This window comes from Balearica regulorum, chromosome 1 (assembly GCF_011004875.1).
Source record: "Balearica regulorum gibbericeps isolate bBalReg1 chromosome 1, bBalReg1.pri, whole genome shotgun sequence".
In the NCBI taxonomy this organism is placed as follows: Eukaryota; Metazoa; Chordata; class Aves; order Gruiformes; family Gruidae; genus Balearica; species Balearica regulorum.
Window position 1 is genome coordinate 130,640,463 of NC_046184.1, and position 20,074 is coordinate 130,660,536.

Consider the following 20,074-nt stretch of genomic DNA (forward strand, 5'->3'; position numbering starts at 1 on the left):
GTACGTGAATGAATTTATCCTTGGTTTTGAGTTTGTGTTTGCATTGGTATCTAGCTATTTGCTTATAGGTTTAGTGTGTGTTAAAGCAGTGCATATTCAGACTTTATATTAGGGTTTGGGGGTTTTTATATATATATATAAAATGTATATTATATTTCTATATAAAACCACAGACTGGTTGAGGTTAGAAGGGACTTCTGGAGGTCATCTGGTCTAACCCCTTGCTCAAGTGGGGTCACCTCAAGGCAGTTGTCCAGGACCATGTCCAGACAGCTTTTGAATATCTCCAAGGATGGAGACTCCACAACCTCCCTGGGCAGCCTGTGCCAGGGCTTGGTCACCCTCACAGTGAAAAAGTGTTTCCTGATGTTCAGACGGAACCTCCTGTGTTTCAGTTTGTGCCCACTGCCTCTGGTTCTGTCAGTGGGCAGCACTGAGAAGAGCCTGGCTCCGTCCTCTGTGCACCCTCCCTCCAGGTATTTACGCACATTAATAAGATCCCTGCTGAGCATGCTCTTCTCCAAGCTGAACAGTCCCAGCTCTCTCAGCCTGTCCTCATAGGAAAGGATGTTCCAGTCTCTTAATCATCTCAGTGGTGCTTTGCTGAACTCTATCCAGTATGTCCATGTCTCTCATATACTGGGGTACTTGAACTGGACATAGTACTTAAACTTTGCCTGTAGAGTTGGTCGAACATAATACGCAACTGTAGTGAATTGTAGGATTTTTGTGTATCTATAATTGTTTGCTTCTACAAATTGCTAGATGTTGTCCAATAGAGCAGTACACAGTGACATCATCGTGTTAGAGCAAATATTCATAAATACTCCCCCAAAAAAGTCAGAAATAAGATTCTAATTTGCTGCTTCAGATGCAAGGGTTATCAAGGTTCAGAAGACGTAAGGAGTATAGCCACTGAGAGATGTTTTGGAGAGACAGTTGCACTTGAATAGACTGCAGGTGTGGGACCAAGTTCCCTAAGTAGGTCTAGATGTGGGACTAGCTCAGACAAGCTGGGTTGGAGAAATGCCTGTGTGTCCTGTCAGTTGCCGAGTCTTATGAGTATGGAGACTTTCATCAGTGGATACTCATCCTGTATTGGTCCTAGGCGCTTCAGTAAATGCACTTATATAGATAGCTCTTTGAATAAACAAAGGTTAGTTGATTATACTGTACCTTTCCTAAAACCTAGGCTGACAAAAAATCTCAAAAAACCAGGCAACATTAAAATATTTCAGAAAGACAAACTGAAGGCATCAGTAAAAATTAGCTGACCTTTTTATTTTATTGTGTCCCAGGCTTTCAAAAGGAAACATGTGGTTGTTATTGGAAGGCAAAAACTTTTGAAGCTTTCATCTTATTATAAAGCTTATTCAAGCACTTGCTACCTCAGCAGAAAAACAAATGACATGCAAAATTGCAGAGACCACTAAATAAACACACTTCTCTCTCTTCCTCCTTGCAGAATCTTTAAATCACACCCCTTAGTTGCCGAAATATGTTACTTGCACAAAGGAGTGCCATTGAATGGTTTCCTCCTAAAGTTCATTTAATTCATCAGATACTGTTCGTGTTAACTGCTGCCATTTAACTGCATGGATTAGGCAAGATACAAAAGTCCTGTGACTCAAATGAAGAAGCACTACGCACTTAATGAAATCGCCTGCATTTCAGATGTTTGGTGATCTCTCACCACTGGATTGTATGGTCTCATTGTTTCTTTGTCCCCTGAAGTTGTTAAAGAGAGGGTATTGTCTCCCTGGTGTCTAGAGAAGCTGAACAGCAGTTGTTAGAAGTCACATGCTTTCGAAGTCACTGGAACATGGACTGAAACGTATTTCTAATAGAAGAAGTCTGCTCTGGAACTTCCTTTTGGCCAAGCAGTATGAAATACGTAGTTGAGAATTTGGGGGGATGGGGATTAGTTTGAGTTTTTTGGGGTTTTGGTTTTGTTGTTTGGGTGTTTCTTAAGACAGTATTATGATGTTCTGTCAGGAAGTGATCAGTCACAGTTAGTAATGAAAACCTCTACTTTTTTTTTTTTTTTTTTAATACATATAAGCACCAGTGTGACCCTAACATGAAATGTGAGAGGTGAAGTTTACCCTAGAAAAACTTTTTTAGTCTGTCTCTAAATGCTGTGTGGCTATACTAGTGCAATAAAGTACTTTTTTGTTCATACAGATTATTAGATCCACCAAATTGATATCAACTTTTCCAGCAAAAGAATTTCTGTTATAAATATAAGTTGCATTTTTATTGGTGCTTTTACTGATACAGAAGTGTCATGGAAGAAAATAAATACTTCTAACTGTCATGTACTAAAATTGGCAAAGCATTCTAGGATAGATTCTGGGACTTCAATCTTAATTTGACAGCCCTGTGAAAGAATTGAGTTGTTTTTATGTATTTATTTCATATCGTTGTACTAGGCAGCTAGATTCCTTAACTAGTGAAGGCAAATATAAATGTTATTCTTGAGCTGTTGTTACAGCAGATGTAACCCATTTAGTGAAACCATGCCAGAGCAAAAGATGTTATTTTTTGTTTGTGACATTCACTCTGGCATTTTCCTGTTGCTACACAAAGTATTCTTGCAAACAGTCAAGCAAGATATGGGTGGCTCTTCTTGGCTTGTGCTAATTTATGTTGCTCATAATTTGTTTGATAGTCATAGGTAGCACAGCTGTGCGTAACTTCATGTTTGTGCAGCAATGTGTCATTAAAATAGATGTGGTATGTTAATTTTCTGAAGGTTTTATGAAACAAAAACCTGTGCCAAATTGAGGTCATATCAACTGAAATCTAAGTTCTGCCAAGAAAGATGAATTCCAGGACCTTCTGCTGCTACATTTCAAAACACTATGGCTGGACCCCCTCCATAGAATGAGTCTGTCTGATAAGGTTTTGAATACACTGTTTACAGTATAGCATTCTGGTATCCTGAAGCTGGCTTGTTGAAGGAGCCAGCTCTTTGGAATGTCAGGATGAAAGCCCTCTGCTAAAACTATACAAGTACCATAAGTAAAAATTGGTGTTCATGTTTTTAATTTCCAGAAGGATGAAACATTTTTCTAATGGGGACAGCAGGAGTGGTCATTCAGCTTCTGTGTACTTTATCTTGATACAAAGTGGACAACTTTTCTACTTCTTCCCCTCCAGGTAGAGGAGATGGTAGAAGAAATGTAGCTATCTTGTTGGGAGGCCAGGAATATTTTAAGGGTTTTATCTTCTGAAAATCTTTTGTTTACTTGAGTGATCTTAACTCACAAGAAGTAATTCCACAAAAATTGGTGGAATTGGTGTCAACATTTATATCATCAGGTTGTAAATCCTTAGGGGAAGCGATAGTGAACTGGAAGATGTGTCCCTCAAACCTTGTTTATCTTAAACTTGGTTTGCAAAATTTGTAGAGAACTGTACCAGCTGACGCCTTTATACAGATTTTTAGAATGATGCATCTGAGACTCTTTTGAGTAGCCTTAGGCGGCATCAAACTTTGATTACTGGGGTTTTGCAATTAGAAGGCTAATACCCTGCATTGCCTTCAGCTAGTCTTTGTGAGTAACTGGTCCCCTGCTCTGCCCAATAATATCATACTTCATGCAAGATCATCTTTTTCTACATTTCTTTTCTATACTTCTTTGCCTTCCAGTGCCTACGAAAGTGTTGAATTAGCTGAACTATTAAGCCAGTGAAGTACAGCTTTTTTTTCTTCCCTCTCCCCAGCAATCTGTGTTTAATACTGGCTGAGTTTATCAGCTTTAATACCTGTCCTTAGGTCCAAGGGATGGACGAACCAGAGCTGCTTGAGGATTTTGTGCAACAGCATAAACTTAAGGGCTGTGGTTTTATATACAAAGGATTATAATTTCTTTACAAAACTGCTTAAAGATCAGTATTTCAGAACCACAGTTCAATATATACCACCTGTAAGTTTGGCAAACAGGACCTGATTGTTAGAGTCAGCTCATTTTCATGAAGTGCAGCCTTTTTGCCCTTTCTCCTCTGCCTCAGGTTTCAATCCTTCCATAATTTGTACTGTCGTATTGTGCTATAGGGTTGTTAGCTCTGATACTATGATGACTGCAAACGACAGGGGCATGTGTTAATGGCACCAAGTTACTTAAACCCAGACTTTGTTTCAGCCAATGAGCTAGTGTAGCAGATTCACAGATTGGTAGGGGTTGGAAGGGACCTCTGGAGATCATCTAGTCCAACCCCCCTGCTAAAGCAGGATCACCTAGAGCAGGTTGCACAGGATGGTGTCCAGGTGGGTTTTGAATATTTCCAGAGAAGGAGACTCCACAACCTCTCTGGGCAGACTGTCCCAGTGCTTGGTCACCTTCACAGTAAAGAATTTTTTCCTCACATTGAGATGGAACTTCCTGTGTTCCAGTTTGTGCCCATTGTCCTGTCACTGGGCACCACTGAGAAGAGTCTGGCCCCACCCTCTTGCCACCCAGCCTTTAGATATTTATAAGCATTGATCAGATCCCCTCTCAATCTTCTCTTCTCCAGGCTAAACAGGCCCAGCTCTCTCAGCCTTTCCTCATACAAGAGATGCTCCAGTCCCCTCATCATCCTTGTAGCCCTCCGCTGGACTCTATCCAGTAGTTCCCTGTCTTTCAGTGTGTACTGAAACACGCAGAAAAACAATTTTCTTCAGGTAGTTCTCACTTTGTCCTGTCTTTATACCACTCAAAGACTTTTGCTGTATTTTCAGCAATTCTCTCTCTCCCTCCAACACTGAATTGGGCACCCATTTTACTGAAGTGTCCAAAATGTGAAAAAGCAGAACAGCATCAGAGCTCTAAAACCACCCTTCTTTTCAGGTCTTCTTCCTTTCTTCATGTGTGTGCTCTTTCCCACTTTGGTTTAATCAGTGATAAGATCTTACAGATATTTTTTTTTTTTCCTCCTTCCTGTCTTTCATTTGATTGTTTAAACAGCTTCAGAGATTGAGAGAAACTCTTGTGGCTTACTGTTTGGTTTTCATTCCTGCCTGGTCCGTTCATAGACACTATTGGTGACTTACCAATACTAATATATAATAGATATTTATTTAACCTATAGATATTTATTGCACACATAAAAATATATAAATATTAAAAATATATCTATATGGCTATGTTCAGGTATTTCATTAAGTGCTAGCTGGTGACAGAGTGCTTGCAAGTGCAAATTCTGCTCAGTTTTGGGTGCTGGTTTCCTGTGCTTGCTCAGAACAAGCATCAAGGAAACTGTGGACATGAACTTTGCTCACCCGAAAGCTCTGGTGGAAGTTGTGGTCTCAGGGTGTTGACTGAGGAGCTTTACCGTCAGCGTCACAGATTGTGACCATAGCAAATCTTAAACTGTGTTTTAAGAGGAAAGTTTTTCAGTCACTTGTGTTTTGATCATCCTTTAAAACACAACCTAAGCAGCTGAGAGAGCTTCTTTCTGCAGCAAATGCTTGTAAGACTTGTCTTTGGTAGCTTCTGAACAGACAAGCAAAAGTCTGGTCATCTGAACTAAAAGATAAATGTCTACTTCTGACAGAAAATACTATTCACTGCCATATGCTCTCCTTTTATTGTTTGGTAGTAGGAACAACAATGGAGGAAAACTTGTAGGAATTATTACTTCTTTTGGATTGGATCCTTAATATAGGCAGTGGTGAATTTAAATGTGTTAGAGGTAAGAAAGACAGAATCTACTCTGCAAAAAGTTGGACTTTTTACGGCAATTTAGGGTAACATTTTAAAATGTGCTTCATATTTCTGAAAGCTAAGTTCAAGCTCAACTAAAAATAAAGGAAGGAGAATAAGTTATTGATTGACTGGGAGAGGATGAATAAGGTAAACCAGTGTTCTCTTTATTCTAAGCAATACATTGCAAATAAAAGAGGACAGAAGAAAAGGTAAATTAATAATCGGTAAGCCTACATGAGCCTTTGTTTTTCTTTTGTAGCTGTTGTTTTTTTCTTCTGGTGGCTAGACTCTGCCTTTCAAGAGTATTCGATAACCGTGAGAGATGTACACCTCCCTCTGGGGTCATGATTTCAAAGGTTAGGTGCCAGCATGAAAGGGCCTGGCAATCTGCAAGACTTTCCCAGAGCAATAGAAATTAACTTCTGCATCAGACTAGGCTGTAACGTGAGAAAAAAAGCCACCCCGCATTTTGGGTTTTTCACGTTAGGATAGGTTGCTTTGGGCATTTTACTCCATATGGAAAGAAAATTTTCAGAGAAATCATTGTGGTTTTGGGTTTTTTTAAATTTGTCATTTAAAATTTATGTCTCAATGTATCTCTGTTAGATACTGTGAGCTAAGTTGGAGTGTCTTTTAATCGCTCGTGTACTGAAACCTTACAAAAAGCATTGTGTACAGTCCCCTTGGCTCCAATATTATTCTCCACTTCAAAAAATGATTTTTTTAATATATTTTTTAAATTCCATGGAATCTCAGTGTAAAGGACATTTTACTAATGAATGTGTTAGAGATCTTATCAGTCACCTTTTGATTGAAATTGTCAGATGCATAAGAATGCTGCAAAATATTTCCCCTGCTGCTGTGGGGTAGGGCTGTGATGTATGAACTCTGCTGGCCACCCAGATATATTATGGAGTGGTTGTGTTGAGCCAGAAAGTAGAAAGACCGTCTTGAATATGTGCCTGCTTCTAATTATGAGAAGGCATTATGGCACAGAGGCAGCCTGTCTTCTGGGTCATTGATCTAAACACGTTTTTTGCTTCTGATCTGGTTTTGAGTGTAACTAGAGGACCTTGACACTTTGTCGTAAAATGAGGTGTGTGTATGTTCTGTGCTAGCGCAAAGGACGTCCTTTTCTGGCCACCCATATACTGTTTGATCAGTCTCCGGCTCACTATTTATGTAGTGGGCCCATACAGTGGATGGAGTGAAAAGAACTTCTTAATTGCTAATTCGGCAAATGAGTTTTGTGCGAGGACTGACAGTTTATCAGTGGATTGGCTAGAATTAAGTAACTCAGGCTTAATAGATCTAGTGAAGACAAGCCCTGTGATGAGATCTACCAAGGTCACAGAAGCAAAGGAACTGAGCAAGACCCCTACTTTCCTCTCTGTGTATGTGTGCGTGTGCGCGCATTCTGCTTTGGGTTTTTTCCCTCTTTCAGGACAAAAAAAAAAAAAAAGCTTACCTAGATGATATTTGCTTTTTACAAGTTACAAGAAAGTGGAAAAACATAAACTCTCTGTGAACAACTTATTTTTAGTTCATTTGTTCAGGATTGAGTAATCCTTGAGATGCCTCATCGTGAGTCAGATTATTCATTATAAGTTGGAGTAAAATGTCATAACTTACAAGTTCCTGTACAGGAAAATTATGGAGTAGATCATTATTCTGAAATGGGTGTGGTTTGTGGATGTGATTTCCTGTAACATGAAATATCCAAGGTAGTGAGCAAAACAAAATGGGTTTTTGAAAGAAAGAATTACTTTTTAAAGGTCTTGCTAGGCATATTTTGAATAAGAAATTTAAGAATTATCTTTGTAATTGAATCGTGATGTATTGAGTCCATATCTCCAGCGCAGCATATGCAGGGTATCATAGAATCAGTGCCTTATTCATAGGATTTAATTTATGCTGGGACAGAAATTTGACCCATCCTATGAAATGTTTATGTTTTCCAGTCTCTTCTGGCTTCTTTTGTTACATTTTACATCACATTTAAGTCATATTGGTAAAAATATATTTTTAGAATGAAAAGAAAATGCCATGTAAGTTTCATGTCTAGAATTTAAGAATGACTGAGACTGGGTGCTCCCTCTGATGATTTCATCCAACCCCCTGTTCAAAGCCTAGATGGCTTCTAAGTTACATTTGGTGGATCAGGCCTTGTGCAGTCAAGTGCTGAATATTTCCAAGGGTGGAGATTCAAAAAGTTATCTGGAAAACCTGCAGTGCTTGATCAGCAGTCTGATACACTTCCCCCCCCCCCCCCTTAGATCTAAGATAAATTTGCTGTGCTTCTGTGTCCTTTTGGTGTGAACCTCTGAGAAGAGCCTAGCTCTTCCAAATCTGTAAATGCCCATTAAGGAACTGTGGATAGCAGTTAGGCTTCCCCTTTGGTCTTCTCCAGGCTGGGCAGACCCAAATCTCTCAGCCTGCCCTTGTATGTCACGTGCTTCAGCTCCCTAGCCATGTGTGTGGCCCTTTAAGGTTTTTTTATTGATATATATTTAAAACTGTAATCACATGCCTGTTTGTTATAGCATACTTGTATATACTTAGTGTATATACACACTGTATATATGTATGTATATACTGTATATGTATGTATATTGTATGTATGTACTATATATATTTAGCATATATAGACGCTACAACAAGCCTCTCTCTGTTCTTTGATTTCTATCAGTTATTTTGGGGAAAGTACAAGAACACTCTCTCAAAGGATATGCACTAAAAGAGACCTATTGTATAAATCCACACAGAATTCAAAGAATGCAAAATAGCAACTACTCTGTGGGAATTCATCCTCTGTTATTAGTACAGGCAAAATGAGTCAATTAAAACATTTCTGTTGAACTACTTGTTCTTTCAAATCCTTTAATTGCTCAGCTAACTACAGGAAGACCAAAATCTAGAAACCGTTTGGGAGAAGAGCATATTTGAGTATATTATACTGAATTAGTCTCATCAACCACTTGATTTTGCAAGAAGTTTTTGTTTCAGATTTTGAAGAGGGTTTCTGTTCTAGCAAAACACTAATCATGGATTGTCTCAATTGAGATTTTGTGCATATTTTTTCTCCTCAAGAGTGATGGAGATAGCGACAAGCCCCTGGAAATCCATGCTTCAAGTGAAGAGCAAGCCCAGAAGTAGAACACCAGATCACTTGGCATCAAACAGGTAAAGGATAAAGACAAGGGCATGTAGTGATAGGATGAGGGGTAATGACTTTAAACTAAAAGAGGGTAGATTTAGAGTAGATGTTAGGAAGAAATTCTTCACTGTGAGGGTGGTGAGGCACTGGAACAGGTTGCCCAGAGAGGTTGTGGATACCTCATCCCCTGGAAGTGTTCAAGGCCAGGTTGGATGGGGCTTTGGGCAACCTGGTCTAGTGGAGGGTGTCCCTGCCCATGGCAGGGGGGTTGGAACTAGATGATCTTTATGGTCCCTTCCAACCCAAACCATTCTATGATTCTGTAACGGCATGTGGCTACAGCAGCAAAATAACCTGGAAAAGCTGAACATTTGCAAGTTTGGCTTGCAGTTTTCTTCTTTATATTAATGAAGAAAGAGGGGAAGAGAGGTAATAATTTCATTCATCTTAATATTTGTCAAGAATATGCGTGCTCCTTAACACTATTTAACTTACCTAAATTCTCCATCTTCAGAGCATAGCAAGTAAACATGTCTCCTCCAAGGGTTCTGAGTTAATTTAGCAAGGCCTTGTTAATGTATTGTTGGTTGGGGGTTTTTTGTGGGTTTTTTTTTTTTCCTTCTTCCCTTCCCATTTCTGCCTCCTGTACCAAAACCCTCTTTGCCCTCTTTGTCACAACTGTGCAGGTAAGGAGGGGAAAGAAACCTCTTCCCTGCTGATACGTTTTCTCTAAAGATTTGTCAGTGCCAGGGTAGAGCGTTATCTTACAGCCTGTAACAGTCCACCATGAGCCTGACCTTGCATGTTGATGCACCTCCCTAATGAGCCGTGCTTCATCAGTTGGGAATGAATGATGGAGGAAATGGGGGCAGCGTTTCCCAGTTCTCTGAGCCAGAAACTCGAGACGCCAGTTCTGTTTCTGACTTGGCCACTGGGTTGCTTTCTAAACTCAAGTCCCATGATTGTTACAGCTTCTAGAAAAGCAAAACAAAAACACTCTCTCAACTTTTTAAAGATGGTGCAATTTCATAGGACAAAAATTGCTCTGTATTTGAGGCTTATTAGTAATAATGATAATGTAATTGGACATCATTTAGTACCAAATATCAGATAATGTCTGCTCTGTCATCAGTTGATAAAGGATGTCTTTTCTAAACATGTTTTCCAGTTGCTTGTCTTTGCCCTATATTATTTTCATATTGTGTTAAAGACTTATTTTTCATTAGAAAGTGATCCTAGCATTGTAGGGACTCCTCATTATTTTTGTATGCAGTGTTCCACTTACCAGTAAAATTCCTTTTTTTTTTTTTTTTTTCTAACTGCCAACTGTGTAAATAGAGTCTGGATTTAGAAAATGACACCAATTTTTTCTTCCACGCACCATCAACAGTCACAAATGTTTGCAGATGTGATGGAATGCACACATCTGCTGAGCAACAGCGTTCCACTGTTACATGGTCAGCTTTAAAAGCAAAACTAGTTTCTAATGTTGTCTTTCCCTTAGTGTATTTTTAATTGCTCTAGCTTATGCTTACAATGGCAAAAAGGTATGTTGACTGGCTGATCTACTGTGTACATCAGTTTTACTTTCAGACATATGAATATAAAGTCTTTAAGAATACATGTTTTCCAAGTATTTTATAAAATAGCCACGTAAAATAAAAATAATAAAAAAAATAGGAAGAACAGTTTTGTTTTGAGTAAAGATACCCAGGAGAACCAAGAAGAAAGAAAAGCTTCCCTAAAATTCACTAAAATGTTGTGCTTGTTGTGAACTAGGACAGAACTACTAAATGATAAAAAGCCAGGAAAATGAAACTGTTGTTTATATAAGTGGGACGCTGTACAAACATCAAGGGTCATTACAAACAGAAACCTGTAAATAGCTTTTATTTTCTTTCAGCATTTCTTACTATGTGAGGTCTTTATGCACTTTTTGAAATGTTAGTGCTTTTTGCTGAAGGTGTGTTTTCATTTGAAGGAGAGGGTGGGTGGAAGAATGGGAACGAAAGCTGTTGGGAAGACTTATGCTAAAGTTCGTATCCAGACCCTTTGTCTTCAGGATTTTAATTATAGATATATTCATGCTATATAAGTAAGTTTTGAGGAAAACCTCAGTAACAGCTGCTGTCTCAGATGTTCTACCGTCTTTCTTTTTAAAGAGTGAAGAGAATTGGTCAGGTTCTTAAAGTACCTGGGTGCTGCTGGTTTTGAAATCTTCTTGCTTTGCCACATGTTGTTTGTGGAGGAGTTACATAAATGGAACTACTAGATTTTTGACCTAGAGCAACCAGATGGTGAAAGTTCAGTTCAGTATCAATTTTCAGCTGTTCTGCGGGGGTGGCAATTTGTTACTTCTGCTTGAAATCAAATCCAGTTATTTAACTCCATGCCCAAGTCCAGATGTTTTGTTGGATTTGGGTGATCCCAAAGGTTGGAGAATACTGCTGTGATCTTTGAAAAGACATATTTGTTTATTCTGAATGAGATCAATCCTTAAAGTCTCACTGTTTTTTCAACAGTTGGCAATATTCCTAGTTGAATCTGGTTACTAAAATAAATACAATCTCATTTTCCTCATAAAGATTTGCCACAGCATGGGTCTCTGAATTGTGAATGGTCAGCCAAGGACAAAAATCACTTTGGGTTGGAGACAGTAACATATTTCTCCATTCCTTTGTTACAGTATGTTTGTCATCAATTATTATATGCAAACATCCCATGGTGGGAGAAGCAAGCTTTAATTTTATCCAGCTGTTGTGCTGAAGAGTTGCACGGAAGTGACGTGGCTTTGTGTTTTTCCATGAAGATAGTGAATCTCATTTTCACTCTGTTCAGGTTCTGTATTTATGTAACTTCATTTGTTTGAGTTACATTACCTTTACACCAGAGTAAGTGAGATTAGGGAGAAAATGCAATTGATGTGAATTAGAAAGAATTCTATTTGAGAAAGTTGGTTTATTACACAATATTCCAGTTGGTGTTTTGTTGCTATGAAGCACTCGTTCCTTTTATATTTCCATACAGTTCAGCTCTAGAGCAGACATAATCATTAGTGCTCCAGTGTCGATGATATGAAGAGTTAAATATCTTTACTAGGATTAAATTGGTATTGAGAATGTTTCTCAAATAGATTTTGATCAACTTGCCACATCAAAGGAAAATAGTTTTAATTGCACCTTGGAGAGAAAAGGCCTCTGGGTACTGTCATCCTGCCTTCTCCCTCCTCCCCTCTCCCCCTTATCCTCTGTCCCCTTTCTTTGGCTACAGGTGAATAAAAATATAGATACGAGCAGCGATTTCCCAAGAAAGAGGAAAACCATCTGAATCCATTTTGATTTTGAATGTGACTAATCTGCCTTCTGCCTCAGGAAAGACTGACAATGTGCTGCTTGCGCTTCTGGTATGGAATCTGTGCAAGGACACTACATGTTTTGGGTCAGTCTTGAGACCTTGTCCTCAGTTCTGCAGTTGGACTCAAGTCTCCCCACGGTTGTCCCGTTGCAGGATCAGCATTGCAAGTAGCAAGTCTCAAAATTCCTCAGTCTCTTGTTATTATTTATATATAAAATAAAATTCCAGTTACACAAAACGATCCTGGGTTTTTTTTCCCTCCTCTTACCTTCTTTAAACTCGTGTGTGTGACATTTGCAGAATCTGTGAAAGGTTTTCGAGATGCTGTTGACAATGCCTGTATTTTTTAACGGTGAGGAAAAGCTTATAGTAACATGATGTTTTGGCTAACATTAGCTAATAGAATTACGTATGAGAACAATTACAATGACTCTTGTGTTTTGTTTGAGTCTCCCTCTCCTTTCTATACAAATCTTCTGCCTCATCAGTGCCAGCAGGAGGTATATAATGAAGCATCTGTGAGTTCCTGTCTAGTAGATGGATGGGAATGGAGCTGTTAATGTTTGTTCTTGTTTTTTGCTTGAATGCACAGCTCAGTGGGAACCAGAACGTTACGGTGGTGGGAACCAGCTATAGAATAACTTGGCTGTTTCCTTATTCCCAGCCAGGGGAGTGGAGAAAAAAAACGAGGTGAAGGGAAATACAAAAGGATTTCCAGCATGTTGAAATTGTTGCACAATAAAACCCTTTCATCATTTGTTGCCATTGCCATGAGTCTCTCTTTTGGGGCATGATGCTTCACAAGTTACTGTAATCCAAGTAGCTCAGAGCATTTAAAGCTCTATTGCCAAGTCTTAAATGTTCCTAAATTAATCAGTGAATATGAGAAATGGGGGAAGGATGGACTTAAATGTGTCCTTGTACCATACATTCACTTTCTAAAAAGAACAGGGAAGAAAATACAAAGCAAATTGGATCAAAATGCTTTTAAACATCTTTGTTATTACTTGGTTAGGTATTCTGGCTAAGCGTGTTCCACAAACTTTTAGAGAAAAACAAACACATCTTGGCAATGTGAATACCAGTCTGCGTAGGCATTATAAACCAGACCAACTCTTTTTTTTTTTTTTTTTTTTTTATATAGGCATAAGGCAAGTGGTTGCTTCAGGCAGAAAAACGGTATCTCCCAACATACTTTTTATGATTGTTTCAGGCTGGTAAAGATGGATGTTGATTTAGCAAAGGGAAGAGAGTTCTTGCGTGGGGTTTGGGGCGTGTGTGTTTTTGGTTTTTACTTTAAATTTGCCAACATAGTTCAAACAGGCTTGGGAGGATCAAAGTAGTATTTTTGTCAATAGCGGAAAGGAAACTTGGGAAATATCCATCATAGCTGTAACTGCTCTGGTATACCATTCTTGCAATACAAGTATAGATGTGTTTCTTCCATTAAAGATAGTCCTTCACTTATGCATTCTTATATCCTGTGTAAAATGATTACTACTGAGCTAGGAATACAGATTTAGGTGCCTGTATTTTTTTTTCAGTAGTAACCATGTGCCACATGAGCATTTAAGAATATAACTACTTGATAATTCAGGTGTTTTCACCCTTAGACTCCACCAAGATGTGCTTTCCTCATTCTTCTTTTTGATGCAGTTATTAGCTGTTCAGTTTCTTTTTACTGCCTGTGAGAGCAAAGTGAAACTTTTCATGTCCAGTCTGTTTCATTAGCTAATCCTAATGCAAACACAACAGTTTTTAATCTTTGTTTACATATATGTGTGTACAAGTTTATATATGTGTGTACATGTTTAAAAAATCCTGGGTTAAATAAGTATCACTTGATACTTGTTTTTTACTTGATCGCATCTTCCTACTGCATATTTACACTGCTGCTTAAAAATGTCCCAAATGCTAGACATCAAACCAGAATGCTTTCATCTGTCAGGAAATGACTGCCTTGGAGCACCTGCATACACACATGACAAGGAGAGGGCTCCAAAATGTGAGCAACATCACCCTAACTGAAATCCTTTCCTTACGTCGTCTGGTTTTTTACAAGTACAGGAAATAAAAAAAAGTTTCACGCTGGTAAGAGTGCAAGAGATCGTAAACATTCAACTCACTTGGCACAGACTTTCCTAACGAGGAACAGGAGTGCAGCTGACCACTATTCATATATATGTACGTATGCACACGTACACAGATGTGGGGAACTAATTTGTGTATGCACGTATTATCTTTTGCCAGACTTTGTGGGCATTACACCATAAGCTAAACCCAAGATACTCCCCACCCAAATTTCTCATCAACAGTTTGGTCATCCTTCCACTCCAAGCTTTTTGACTCGGTAACTGGAGCCTGTGCAACTGAGGAAATGGTGTTCTCATCTCGGCGTCCATGGCCGTTAGCAGATGTGTTGGGGCTAGGTTGCAGTGATCTCTCTTAAAAACACCATCTTTAATCTCTACAGCACGTGAAAATTGTAGAACTGGAGATTATCGGTGGCCTCTGCAGCCCTCTGTGCTGGGATGACAATTCCTGTCAGTAGTGTGTTAGTTGTCTGAGTAAAAGTGGACAGCATAGCCTCTCTTTTGGTAGAAGAGAGCTATAGATAACTGCAGTGCAATAAAAAGCAAGATTGGTATGGAGGAAATAATATTTTAGACCTAGAGAAACAGATACCCTGGGAGTTGGAGGGCTTTGCTACCGCTCTGTTCATTAGCCCTGGCAGAAAACTCTCAGTGTGAGCACATTTGCTTCAGAACAAATATGAGCTCCAGCTGCATGTGTTTCTTTTTCTCTTCATTTTTTGCTTTCTAAAGGTTATTGCCATACCTTCCCATGAATCCCAAGCTCCTTGTAAAGCCAGCTTTATCATAATAAACTGCTGTTGACAAAGAGCATTTTGGCTCTTCAGGCGTGCTGGGGAGGCATGTGTGACTTCCTGCTGGACCTTCCTGGATGGAGCATCCCAAAGCAGGGGTGGCGATTGCACCTGGATGGCCTGGCAGCTGGCTAGGTCAGCCCCACTGCAGAGTGGTTTTGACAGGTACAAAAGCTTCTTGTTTACAAGGAAAATCTTTGATAACAATATCGTAAAAGCAGAAGATGTTTTAGTAGAAAAAAGATGTTACTAATTGGGTAACAACCTCCTGTCCTCTTAAGTCTGGACCATTAGCTGATTCTGATATTTTTTGACTGTGTAAGCTTCTCAAATTGACTGAAGCTGGCAGCTTTCTCTGGGTCTCTCTGGAAGCAACATTGGTATATTGATGGAATTGTATTGTTTTCTCTCCTTTCATGTTGGTGAAGTTCATTACTGGTCATCTCTGGTTAAAAACCAAAGTCTGATCTGAACTTTCATCTTGTCTTGAAGTTCACGGATTCCACCAGAATGCTGCTCTCACCACCACATTTTCAGTCTGGTGTTACTGGTAGCCATTGCATTGGTGTTGAAAACTGGAGAAATCAAAGGTGGGCTCAGGATGTCTCACAGCTGGTTCTTCCTCTAAAATTACCTTTCTGCATGGGAAATGGAGCTACAATGCCCGTACCATCCTAAGTTTTCTTGACTCCTCCTGGTCTTTTATTTTGGGTGCATTTAAAGGACTAAATCTACCGACTAACACAAAGCCGTCAGTCATGTGGGCCACATCTAGCTGTGTCAGGTAAGCTGGGTGCGATGCTCCGTCACCAGGCCCAGTTACTGACGCATGAGCTTGTTATTGGTAAGCTTTGCTGGATCTCCTGGAGAGGAAGCTAGATGCTGGGTGACTTGCAACTGTGTGCCTGGGAATAGCCATGCAGCAGCCTGAGCTGTGCTTGGACTCACAATCCCAGAGTCTTTGTGCCCACCATGAAAACAGCAGTGGGGGCAATGGGGCAGCTTGGTCAGGGAACTTCTCTTTTTGTTTGTAGTGTGAATATAAAACTGCACAAGACTCAAGAATTTAATTTGACAGAGGCTAAAGCAACATGTGCTTTACGTGTAGTCTGAGGGGCCAGATTGTGGTCAGCAATCAAGTTTGTAAGATAGTCCCATGAAGTAACAAGATGGGTTACTTGCTACACACCTTTTGGCAGAGAGGGCAGATGCTGTTGCTCCTGTCCTTTACCACTTGGGTTCATGAGTCCTTCTACCCCAGGAAGGTGGTGTGCAACCCTGAGACCGCTGTGCAGACGAGTGCTCAAGAGTGCTTGAAGGGTTTCGTGTGAGCACCTGCCTTGCTTCAGGGGCTTGCTCAGCGTGTGTTTTAAGGTAGCAGTGAGATCAGCAACCGCATGCCTGGATAAAAGAATACCCTCAAGAGGAAAACCTCTTTTCTTCCTTTGTTGGCTGTCACGGTGTGAAGGCTGCAGTACCACCTCCCATACTGAAATAATTCAAAATACAGTGGTCTCAGTCCCACCGCATCCAAATCTCCCAACACTGTCTTAACCTGAAGTACCTTCACTCAACTCCAGGGTGCAGCACTCGTGCCTTTGAAGAAGTAATCTCTTTGAGCTGAAAATGAGCCACATCCAGCACTTGGGCGGGAGTGCTGAGGTGCCCTGCGAGCCTGCTGTGCTCTGCAGGCAGCCGGCTGGAGAGGCAGAGGAGGAAGGAAGGAAGGACGGACACCCCGAGCAGAGGTGTGCGGTGATGCTCCCTCCATGCCAACTCCCAGCTTTACCTGAGGGGTGTAGAAAAGGTCTCCCACTTTCCCAGCGATGGGGAGGATGCTGAAGCACGAAGCCAGAAGTCTTCGTGGCTGTATGCATGCACCAGCTAAGGGTCATAGGCAGACAGCTGCGGAGGCAGCCCTCATCATCCCCTTTACTCTTTTTTTGTTGTTAAAAATTGCGTACAGAAACATGTAGAGTTAGTTTATCAACCTACAGTGAAAGAAAAGGGATTCTTCCCTTCCCCCCATCCCCTGCCCTAGATTAAGTTCACGAACAGCCTCTCTGTAAATTTAGCAAGCTTCAGACTCACTTCCTTTTGTAAGGAGACCTGAAAGAGCCATTTCCTGATTCGTACAGTGCTCTTGTATGCACCCACTAAGTGCTCATTCATGCTGTGAATCATAAAGGTAACCTCCGTTCAAAGCACAGCTCCAATACTTTGGCGTTGTACAAAAAAAAAGAGGTTTTTTTTATTCAGCGCAGCACACTGAAGTCATCTTTGCATTTACCAGGAGCTGTGCCAGTGTGTTTTTTGATCTTCTGTTTAAAAGTATCATTTACAAACTGCCCGAACTAAAACAGGCTGGTAAAAGCACCAAAGCCAGCCCAAAGGAATATGTTTACTGTCGTGTGCCAGGCTTGACACATTTTCCATATCCTGCCAGAGATGAGGAATGGCATCAGAAGCTGCAAGTGAGTCAGCCTCGGCCCCCGGTGTGGTGCCACGTACGGTGCTTACGCAGCAGCAGCTTCACCAGCAAGCCCGGGCAGGCTCGGGGCTCGGCGCAACCCTTCGTACACTAGACTGAATGAAGATGCTGGAGAAAACTCAGCTGCTAGCAGCACCAAAGGACTTACTTTCACATCTGCAGTTCAGAGGGACATCAGTGAGGCAGAGTCTGTTGTGTTTATCCCTCCTGTGCCCACCCCCAGGTTTATCTGACAATAAAAGAGATGGGCTGTTACTCGGTGATGGAGGAAGGAAATGTGCATCTGCTCAGCTCTCCCCTATCTCTGCCAAAAGCAAGCGAGCCAATTCATACGCAGTATTGGAGTCCTCTGCCATTTAGCAGCTTTTGCGCAGCATCCAACTGTACAAGGACATGTTCCTGGGGCCAAACAACCTTTGGCTGTACTTTTGCCTTGGTGGAGTAAGATCAGTATGATCTATCCTTGTACAAGAGAGCAAAATACACAGATGTGAAAATCAGCAAACGTGCTTTGACCAAGAAGAAAACAATAAAGGGGAAGAAGTCGTAGCTTGTGGAAAAAAGAGGTAATACAATGTAAATGTAAGCACATCCTCTCTTACTACCACGACCCTTCTCAAACTCTTTATTTACTGGTTGCTTTTTAGCATTATTGTTTTTACACTATTTTCCTATTTGTAGATAACGTTAGCCTGCTACGAAGATTCTCTTGTTTGAGGAATGTTAGAGAAGCGCTGGTATAAAAACACCCTCAGCCCTGGGCTAGCCAGTGACTCACACCCAGAAGTAACAGAACTATGGGAACAAGAAACCCAAGTGATTTTAGGTTCCGGGTGGGTAAGCTAAGCTGTAACATGGATGTGCAGAACTTGTTATGTACCTCAGGCCAGAAGTCTCCAAGCTAAGAACATGCTGTGCTTGGAGCCTGTTTTTTGTTCTGGAAGGCTACAGGGTTAACTCCCATGAATAAACTCTAGCCATCAATTGTAAGTAAACTGCCATAAATAAATTCATAACCATTAAGGAGGTGTGAAGTGGTAATTTTAATTGGTAATGCTGCAGGATTTCCCATATGTTTGTATTTTCCTTGCAGAGTGAAAGGCACAAGGGGAACAGTTTTATTTGCACATGAGTTCTCCCCTCTTGCCCCGCAGCTGAAAAACTGCTCTGCCTGCGGGAAGGCCGAGGAGCATCATGTGAACCACCCGGCTCACCTGCCAGCCCTGGAGGGATGCTCCTGGAGCATCAACACTGTCCCTCCCAACTGGCAAAGAGGCATCCTTTCTGCCCACCTCTGTGGGAACTCAACCCCGGGGCCTCTAGGCAGAACATCCTGTAACGTTTCCATACTCAATCGTTGACTTAATTCTCTGCACCGACTTGTTTACTCTTGCCTTTTTCCTCTCGCTGCATTTGAGATCTCTCTGGTGGATGTTCCCAGCTTTGCCTGGAGCGCCTCCCTGGCCCAGGGGCCCTGCTGAGGTCTTCCCAACATTTTTCTCTTGCCTCGGTAATTTCCTTCAGGAATTCTGACACCTCACCACCCCTGCTTTCAAGGTTTCTCATTAATGGATTCCTCTCGCTGCTTCTCATGTGTGGTTACCACTAGCAGCTTTTATTACTGATTTTTCAGATGGCGTTTCCTTAAAACCTGGTCAGTTATTATTTTGAGAGCTGGAGAACAATCGGCTCACTTTTTTTTTTTTTTTTTTTTTAGTATAATTTGTTTTAAATGTCAAGGTTTCAAGCCAGATTAATTTTTAGTGGTGATGGCTGTGCTGGTCCCATGGCCTCATCTGACCCGGTACGGGGGGCCTCGGCTCTGCGCCAGCATGTCTGGATCACTCCTGGTGCCCCCTGAGCTGTTATTCTTAAACACGTGGTGCATGGGGCCATGGCACGTCACCCAGTGCCAACATGGGTGCGTGCAGGTTGTCTGGCTGTGCTGGCGCGGCAGCAGCCTCTCCTCCCTCGTGGGACACGCTGCAGATCCAGGCGGCCGTCCCTAAAAGCCTGGCAACGGCAGCTTTGCAACGTTTTTGGTACCCTGCAGCCAAAACCATCTGAAAGGGTGTTACAGCATGCCTTGCAAAAGAGGGATGTGTTTTAAGGATATGATTATTCATTTATGAAGAGATCGGCGTTGCATTTGTTTTTCTAATGCCCAGTTTACTGCTCGTGTGAAGGCAGCTACGGGGGACAGCCGGCCTGATGGGGGGGGGGCATGGTGATACCTGTGGGCAGGTGAGCTCCTCAGACCAGAGCTTCCCTCCCTGCTGAGTGCGAGGAGGAGGGCCATGACAAACCAGAGAAAAAAGAAACATCAGAGCAAGGGAGAACAAAAGTGTGTGATGTGATCGGAAAGGATGTGGTGAAAGCATGCAAAGAAACTATGGTAGACTTTTTGTATGCATGCTCTCCATTATTGACTTTCTACCCCCACTGGTAAGGACCACTTTCCTTCCTCTCCTTTCTCATTCCCAGCTCAGCAG

General features: G+C 41.1%; 1 protein-coding gene across 2 annotated transcripts in view; it reads left to right on the top strand.

Moving 5' to 3' along the window:
• Window positions 1–12,442, top strand: part of APOO (apolipoprotein O) — a 34,442-nt gene extending 22,000 nt beyond the window's left edge. For both annotated transcript variants that reach the window (XM_075775260.1, XM_075775250.1), the window contains exons 8-9: window positions 8,784–8,876; window positions 12,121–12,442. In XM_075775260.1, the coding sequence (XP_075631375.1) occupies window positions 8,784–8,849 (66 nt within the window). In that variant the 3' untranslated portion in view covers window positions 8,850–8,876; window positions 12,121–12,442. The remainder of the gene's footprint in view (window positions 1–8,783; window positions 8,877–12,120) is intronic.
• The last annotated feature ends 7,632 nt before the right edge of the window (window positions 12,443–20,074 follow it).